Source organism: Rhincodon typus, chromosome 17 (assembly GCF_021869965.1).
Source record: "Rhincodon typus isolate 14 chromosome 17, sRhiTyp1.1, whole genome shotgun sequence".
Classification (NCBI taxonomy): Eukaryota; Metazoa; Chordata; class Chondrichthyes; order Orectolobiformes; family Rhincodontidae; genus Rhincodon; species Rhincodon typus.
Window position 1 is genome coordinate 49,182,277 of NC_063348.1, and position 9,150 is coordinate 49,191,426.

The 9,150-nt window shown below is 41.0% G+C and overlaps 1 protein-coding gene across 3 annotated transcripts in view; it reads left to right on the forward strand.

Annotated features, from left to right (window-relative positions):
• The window catches only part of lrp4 (low density lipoprotein receptor-related protein 4), a 359,208-nt gene that overhangs the window by 300,950 nt on the left and 49,108 nt on the right, over positions 1–9,150 (forward strand). For all 3 annotated transcript variants that reach the window (XM_048607192.1, XM_048607193.1, XM_048607194.1), the window contains 8 exons: positions 1,097–1,298; positions 1,724–1,913; positions 2,074–2,205; positions 3,074–3,214; positions 5,231–5,317; positions 6,321–6,492; positions 8,214–8,376; positions 8,746–8,971. In XM_048607192.1, the coding sequence (XP_048463149.1) occupies positions 1,097–1,298; positions 1,724–1,913; positions 2,074–2,205; positions 3,074–3,214; positions 5,231–5,317; positions 6,321–6,492; positions 8,214–8,376; positions 8,746–8,971 (1,313 nt within the window). The remainder of the gene's footprint in view (positions 1–1,096; positions 1,299–1,723; positions 1,914–2,073; positions 2,206–3,073; positions 3,215–5,230; positions 5,318–6,320; positions 6,493–8,213; positions 8,377–8,745; positions 8,972–9,150) is intronic.

Sequence of the window (9,150 nt, forward strand, 5' to 3'; positions counted from 1 at the left end):
AGTGTGACAGTTCAGCTTTGTTATTCCTGAGTGTTAAACACATTCTAAAACATTTAGCTTTGTTACTGGAAAAATTATAAATCTATATTGTATTTATCTAATGATTCTTGTTAAATTGAAGTCAAATTTTGCTGTCAGGTTTTAGCTTTTGACTCAAGCAAACACAGAGAACACTGGAAAATCCCAGCAGGCCTGGCAGCGTCAGTGAAGAGAGAAACACAATTAATATTTTGAGTCTGATATGATTCTTCAGAACAGAATTCACACAGAATTCATATCAGACTCAAAATATTAATTCTGTTTCACTTTCTGCAGAAGCTACCAGATCTGCTGGGTTTCTCTGTTCTTGTTTCAGGTTACCAGCATCTGCAATATTTTGCTTTTATTTTAGCTTTTGGCTGTTTCCTTTGACAGACATTGACATTGATGTGTGAGTTAGATTTTGCCTTTCACTTAGAGAGGGTGGCATAGTGGTAATGACACTAGGTTAGTAATCCAGAGACTCAGGCTACTGCTCTCGGCGCATGGATTCAAATCCTGCCATTTCATTTGATAATTTCGTAATTGAAAGCTAGTCTTGGTTATAGTGACTGTCATGAAAAAGTTATAGTAAGTTCAAAAAGTTAACCCTACTACTCTCTACAGATGCTGCCAAACCTGCTGAGTTTCTCCAACATTCTCTGTGCTCGTTTCAAATTTCCAGCATCTGTAGTATTTTGCTTTTGTATAAATGAAGTTAATTATTGTAAAATCCTGCCTGGTTCACAAATATCCTTTTGCCTGCATATGACACCAGACCCACAGTCACAAGTTAGACTTTTGACTGGAGGGGCAGAGAGGAAAGTGGAGGTAAGGCCACAGTCAGACCACCCATGATCTTACTGACTTGTGGAGCAGGCTTGAGGGGCTGAGTGTCCTACTTTTCCTAATTCTAGTGTTCCTGTTTCCTCTGAAATGACCTGGCAAGCCACTTCGTTCAAGGGCATTTAGGGATGGATGAAAATGCAGACCTTGCAGCAATCCCAGGGGTTTTTTTTAAATGTATCATTGCAGAATTAAAACTAGTTGTTGTTGTTCTATCTTTCTTTTAATGTAGGTACATGTACTGGACAGACTGGGGAGCCAATCCTAAAATAGAACGTGCAGGGCTGGACGCCTCTGAGCGGACAATCATTATCTCCTCCAATCTCACTTGGCCTAATGGCTTAGCGGTGGACTATGAGACTGAGAGGTTGTATTGGGCTGATGCAGGCATGAAGACAATTGAGTACGCCAACCTGAACGGGACTGATAGGAGGGTAGGAGAATATAATTATCAACGGTTTCACTCTGAAGGAGAAGGAATTCAGTCTATATTGGACACCAATTATCCTCTTTAAAGTAAATCGCATTGACACATGAAACAACGGTTTTGTTCATCCATGGCTGGTGCTACAATATTATTTGAGTGTAGTTCCTTATTGAGGAGGGTGAAGATAGGTTAAAAACACAGACCTGCTTCTTGAAGGCAAAGAATAGTCGGATACCATCCGGCTATAGGAGATGGATAGCTTTTTGACATTTCTATTCGGAAATAACAATAAAATGAATAATATATGAACATAATTCAACTGTCTCAAGCTTTATACTTTTCTAATTTCCCTGTAATCCATGTGACACATGCGTAAAGTGGTAATTCTGTTAGCTCTAAACCCACCCCATTTGTTGCCTTTGTCTTCTCTAGGTCCTGATTGGCAGTCAATTACCTCACCCTTTCGGCTTGACTCTACATGAAGATAAGATTTACTGGACCGACTGGCAATCAAAGAGTATTCAGAGTGCAGATAAAAGCAGTGGCCTGGGAAGAGTGGTGCTGCGAGAGAACCTGGAAAATCTAATGGATATTCACATGTTCCATCGCCATCGAACACCAGGTAATGACCAGAAGAGTCAGGAATCCTGAAAAAATGTCCCAATGCAATAGGCACAGTTTAAAGTAAATCATGATTTACTTAACTGCGTTCAATGAACATGTTGTCTACTGCCTTGTGGTGATGATTATAACAGATTTATGTTTCATTTATTTACTTACAGTGGCATCCATGTGTAAAATAGACAATGGTGGCTGCAGTCACCTCTGCCTTCTCGCTCCGTTGCCCAAGGCATACCACTGTGGGTGCCCCACAGGTATAAACCTCCTCGCAGATGGCAAAACCTGTGCACCTGGTAAGCTGCAACTCCTCTTTTGCTCGGCAGCATGGCGGTATTAGAAAGAGGCATTCCAGTCTAGACAAAGGACATTGATTTTCAAATGAGGGTCACTCGAATATTGCTGGAAAAGGTAATGTGCGCCTAGAAACAAGAGTAACTTACTGGTCGTTGGGTGTCGCTTCACAGCAATGTGCTGACATTCAACATTCTCTTTGGAAAAATTCCCATCTGAGTTGCAAGCCGTACTGTATTCAAACGTTATTGGATATTTATTCCTACATTGCATTGCCTTTTTATTCACCAGCTAGGTGGCGTGAGTGGCTAAGTGTGAGACTACTGGTTTTTATTTTCTTTTAGCACAGAATATGGGCTTTTGGAAGCCAGCGTGTGGATGCCCAGTTTTTTATTTGTATTCACTTGTGGGATATGGTTTTCTTTGGCTGGATCGGTATTTATTGCCTGTCTCTAGTTGCCCTTGAGAAAGTGATAGTGAGCTGGCTTCCTGAACTGTTGCAGTCCCCATGTGCAGTAAGCAGACCCACAATCCTGTCATGCATGGAGTTCCAGTGACTTTGACCCAGTGACAGTGAAGGGACGGCGATTATATTTCCAAGTCAGGATGGTAAGTGACTTAGAGGGGAACTTGGAGGTGGTAGTGTTCCATGTATCTGCTGCCCTTGTCCTTCTAGATGGTAGAGGTTGCAGGTTTGGATGTTATCCAGATTAGACTCCTGAGAAAGCTAGGAGACAGCAGAATCTTGAAGCATAGCATTGCGTCTTCACTGAGGTAGATTAGTGACTGAAAAGACTGTTTAATAGTTGAGGAATTTCTTATCACCTGACTTTGTGCTCTTTTAAAAATTTCCTTTCTTTTTTGTATCAGGTATGACCAGTTTCCTCATATTTGCACGGAGAACAGATATCCGGATGGTGTCTCTTGATATTCCTTACTTTGCCGACGTGGTGGTGCCTGTCAATAGATCAATGAAAAATACAATTGCGATTGGCGTTGATCCTAAAGAAGGTGATTTTCTTCTATTCCTTCGAGGAATACAGGTGTTGCTGGCAAGACCAATATTTGTTGCCCATCCCTAATTATTGCCTTTGAGCTGAGTAGCTTGCTGAGCCACATTAGAGGGCAGTTAAGAGTCAATCACATTGCTGTGGGTCTGGAGTCACATGTAGGTTAGACCAGGTGGAGAGGACAGATTCCCTTCCTTGAAGGACAGTAGTGAATTCGATGGGGTTTAATTCATTAAACGGTTTTGCATTGACATTGCTTGAGAAGTAAGTGAATGAGGCTAACCTCAGATATTCATTGCTTTTCCATCACCAATTATTAGCTAATAATGTATTTTATTTTGTTGCTAAGACTAAAGGGCATAGGTTGTTGGCCATTAGCTATGCCGTGCCATTCAGTAAGATTGTCTACCTCAGTATCACCTTACACACTGCCTCCATATCCCTGGGTTCCCTTCAGTTATAAACATTTATTGATCTGTAGTTTGAATATACAAACTAATACAAGCAGAGACACAGAAAGAAACTTGTGGTCAAATTCATACCTTTATTGTAACAGACTTATTTAAGTCCAGGATTTCTTGTTATTTTTTCACCGAAGACATCAATGAAATCAAGACTTCTCACTTTGAATAAAGCTACATAAATCTGTCCATGAGTAAAAGACTGAGCAATATAAATACAAATTCTGTCAAAAATCTGTTTTTTTGCATCATGATCCCAGTCATAGAATGTGATGGTCTAATTTTGAGCTGTTTTGTCTGAGTTGAAAAGGCTGGTAAGTTTGCATATGACAAGTTCATTAGTGTTTTGAGGAAGAGGTATTCTATTTTCTTGAAATCCGCCTGTTGTAATTTCAGTATCTATTACTAATGAAAACAACTTCTTAACTACCGTTCTTGTTTCATCACTAAGTCCCTGTTTAGGATTTCTGTTTTGTAACTGTGCTTTCCTTGAGTCTAAGTTTGTGCAGAGGTTAGACTCTGTAGTACCTCTCAAGGTTCTGTTGTTATGATATTTATCCACAGAATTAATACACTTATACATTCTTTTTAGTTCACATGTCATAGCATTCAAATGTAGTGAAATTTCATTTTTCGAAAGCATATTTCAATGAAGGATTTTGGATCATTTTGCCACACAACGATTCTATCTTCTCATCCAGTCTTTCTATGCCGTCCTTGTACATTCCAATCCATCCTCATCCCACTCTTGCATCCTCCCCCCCCTCTTTTTTCTTATTAATCCCATGGGGTGCCTCAGGCAAACACTTTACAGCGAGGGGATCTGTGTTTTTGAGGTCCCTTTACCTTCACTTTTTCTTTTCAATCAACCAATCCCCCACAACCCTGCCGCTGTTGTCCCCAGTGTTGTCTTCCCACTGGCACTGCTGAGCAATGACAGCTGTCAGCCAGTCAGAGGCTGGAAGCTTCTCAGTGGGTTGTCCCCCAGGCCCCCAACAACAACAGATATGGCCTCAAAACCAACTATCCAAAGCAATTTGGGCATACAAAATACTTTTATTGCTATAGATTAAATGGAAAGGCCTCTGCATTTGACACTAATTTAGCATGGATAGAATCAGTCTAACATTAATTAATTCAGGATTTTACCATTTATACAATTTATTCAGTAATTTAGTCTGTAATCAAAGGTGGAATGTGGTAACGTTATCCACTTTTCACTGTACCTAGGCACAAGTGACAATATATCAAAGACACGTACAAAGAAATCTACAATTTATATTGAAGTACTTGGGAATCTCAGATTTGTACCACTGCAAGTTCAAGATTGAATCTTCAAAACAGTTTCAAAATGTAATTAAGACAGGAACACAACTGTTTGGTCATTTGTCTCTATGTCTGATTTCACCCCCATTTGTATGGGTAAGTTTGGGGTAATCTCGCAGTGTCTGACCTCGTGTGAGTCGAGTGCACAGGAAGAAACAAGCGGGTCATTGAATCGTTCAGAAATTAACCCTTTCACCCAGCAGAACTGAAGAAGTGTCTTCTTACTTTAGGGAAGGTGTATTGGTCAGACAGCACGCTGAATAAAATCAGCAGAGCCAATCTGAATGGATCCCAACAGGAAGACATTGTAACAACAGGTGAGGGGTCAGTGCCAGTCTGCATATCTTGTGTTATTCTGTAAAACAGTGGCGTTCCATAGCTGGACAAATGGTTAGAATTTAATGTCCTCCCCCATGGCAGGTTTGGTGTGGGGAGGATGTTGGGTGAGGCCCCACCATCTTCCCCATCAGCCCAAGATTAAGTCCATGGTAGAAGACCAATGGATAGTATTTCTGCCCCATTGCCAATTCAACCAGCAGCACACAAAGGACAGCTGATAAGTAAACTCTGGAGTTCTCCGGCTAATTGAAGGACTCTACATTGTGAAAGGATGGCAGTGGATGTTGTCTGCTGAGAGCTGTCTCCCCTCCCCTTGCTGCTGACCCACCTCTGACCTACTCCTCCTGTGGGACACTGGCCTCAAAATCCCCCCTGCTACTGCTATTCACTTGTAACCCGAATCTATCGATGGTGCTGAGGCAAAATACCGGTAGCAGCCACTACCTTCCTAATGGCATAGCTGAGCAATGACAGCTCTCAGATTCTCGGTGGGGAGGTGTAGGACCTCCCTCTGGGTCCTTCATCCGCAAGTAGGTCTTTCACTGTGCTGCCCTAGCCTTGATTGGCACATAATTTGCCAGTTGCTTCAGAAAAGACGCAGTATGGGTTTTGCAGCTGGTTGGTGAGATCACTGTTGTCTCCATCAAAGATCTTTCCAAAACTCTTCGGCAGCTGCACTAAATGCATGGTTTATTGGTTGCCAATTTTTTTCAGTAATAATAGGTCAATTGTGTCTTGACATATGTAAATAATCTGGCATACAAGTCCTCCTGTGCCATATTTCAGTTTCAACAAACCATTCAGCCAGGAGATCACCTAAATGGCACCAGATTAATTTGCATTTGTTGGAAGCAAAGTATAGTAGCTTGTTTTCGTTAACACAAAATAAAGTTGCTACTGGAAGTGAGTGTACGATAAGTAATTCCACAATAAGACATTGTTAGAACAGTATATTGTATCATTGGTGTTTTCTCTTCACAGGGTTAATGACGACCGATGGACTGGCTGTGGATACCATAGGCCGTAAAATATACTGGACAGATACGGGGACAAACCGCATTGAAGTTGCTTATTTGGACGGAACAATGAGGAAAGTTCTGATCTGGCAGAATTTGGACAGTCCAAGAGCCATTGCTCTTCATCATGAGAAAGGGTGAGTAGGCAGCTCATAATAGCCTGCCAATGGGCTGTGCTGATGAATGATAAGATCACAACAGTAAAAATAATGAGTTTATGTATAAAACATAAATGTACAATAAATAATTTAGCCCTAAAAATAAGGCAGAGTGTGAAAATGCAATTACTAAGTTGCAAGTGCTTTTCTTTATATTGCACTAAGTATTTAGTGCAAGGCAGCATGGTGGCTCAGTGCTTAGCACTGCTGCCTCATAGCACCAGGGACCCAGGTTTGATTCCACCGCTGGGTGACTGTCTGTGTGGAGTTTGCACATTCTCCCTGTGTCTGCATGGGTTTCCTCCGGGTGCTCTGGTTTCCTCCCACAGTCCAAGGATGTGCATGCTAGGTGGATTGGTTATGCTAAATTGCCCGTAGTGTTCAGGGATGTGGTGCTTAGGTAGACTATAGGGGGATGGATCAGTGTGGACTTGTTTGGGCTGAAGGGCCTGTTTCCGTACTGTAGGGATTCTATGATTTTGTGTTGGGTCACATTCTTAAAGTTGAAGAGTGTGAAGAGATATTTAAGTCCTATAAATGCTGTTCGTTGCATGTTGCTTGACTCAGGAGTCAGTTTGCCTTAGCTGTGCGTGCTCTTGCATCTTGGGCAGAAGGTGCAAACTGTAATCCAGTGTCAAGCACATAGTCTGCTGGCACTGCAGTGTTGTAATGGGGGAGGTGGGGGCGGGGGGGCTTCATTGTCATGGATAATAGCCCCTTTAGTTCAGGCTTATAATGGAATCCCTGGCTGTTTATTTGGGTGAGTTTGAAGAGGAGGAAGAAATTATCTTGAATCACTTTGCATGGAATTTATAGAACAGAGTTCTTCCAGTGCCCTGGCAAATATTCATCCCACAACTCACATATGAAAACCAGATTAACTGTTCAGTCACCTCATCTACTCTGTGAGATGCTTTTGTGAGCAAATAGATTGCCACATTTGCCTCAAGAAAGAAATGACAGACTGACATTTAGTAGCATTTTTCACAGCCTGAGGATGCTCAAACATGCTTTACAACCCCAATGAAGGGTAGTCACTGCTGTAACGTAGGGAAATACTGCAACCAGCAAAGTCCTTCCAACAAATGATGAAAGAAAAATCAAATATTTTGTTGTATTGTTATTGACTGAAAGATAAAGAATTGCCAGGACACCAGGAGAGCACCTTCTTTTTAAAATTTTGAATACTACAAAGGAAAATTTTACATCTGCTTGAAGTGTCATCTTCTTTGGAAAACAACACCCTGACAGTGCAGCACTGCTGACATATTGCACTTGGCTATCAAGGCCTAACACTTGAAACTCTACCCTTTGATTCAGAGCAATGAGTGTCACTGCTGAACTGAGGATAATAACAATACCTGCCAATTAAAAAAAAACAAAATTAATTAATTGTCTGTGAAATATGTCCTGTGGATGAGAAAGATGCTATACAAATCCAATTTCTTCTTAATGTTTTCTTCTGCTATTTTAATACAATGTATTAAACTGCATTCAACTACTGTTGTTGCAATGTTAAAATGGTTGTAAATCTGTTTGTTTTAAGAATACATATCACACCATTTCTTAATAGTTATCTGTGTTACTGCTAACCAATAGATAAATTCTTGAACATTTGTTCATTTATGAAGGGATTGTTATTTAATGTTTGACAATAATGATCCAGATTATCTTGAGACCTTTCTATTGTACATTGTTAGGTTCATGTACTGGACAGATTGGGGGGAGCATGCCAAATTGGAGCGTGCTGCAATGGATGGATCAGACAGAATGGTTCTTATCAATAGTAACCTGGGATGGCCGAATGGTTTAGTCATTGACAAAGAGGGTTCCCGACTCCTGTGGGCAGATGCACATACTGAGGTACGTACATTGGTTCTGAGCCAGAATCAGTACAGCAAATAATTGAAATAAAATCTATAACATGAAATGATAGTCATTGCTATTTTCATTATTTTCCCAAAGTGTATTTAAATGGATATTTGTCATCATCAGGAATTTCTTGTCTTCCAAAATGATTATTTTCATTGCCTCCTTGAGATATCAAATAATATCTTATCTCTACAAGGACACTGTGCTTTTCTCAATAGTTTTAATCCTCATTTGACATTAAACATAATTTTAAATGTCATTTTTGGTGTGCTTTGTTTAGTTGTGCTCGGTTTTACTTTTCTAAAGAATTTTGAAAAGATGAAACCTGGTGTAGTTCACTGCAATGTCTTTTCCGCACAGCGTATTGAGGCAGCAGACCTGAATGGTGTGAACCGTCGTACTCTGGTCACACCTGTTCAGCACCCTTATGGCCTGACTCTGCTTGATTCTCACATTTACTGGACAGACTGGCAAACGCGAAGCATCCAGCGAGCAGACAAGAACACAGGCAGTGACATAATTACAGTGCGCGGCAACTTGCCCGGGCTCATGGACATTCAAGCTATTGACCGAACTCGACCTGTCGGTATGTTCCATTCCATTGTCAGCATGTTCCATCCCATTGTCGGCTTGTTCCATTCCATTGTCGGTATGTTCCATTCCATTGTCGGTATGTTCCATTCCATTGTCAGCATGTTCCATCCCATTGTCGGTATGTTCCATTCCATTGTCGGTATGTTCCATTCCATTGTCGGTATGTTCCAT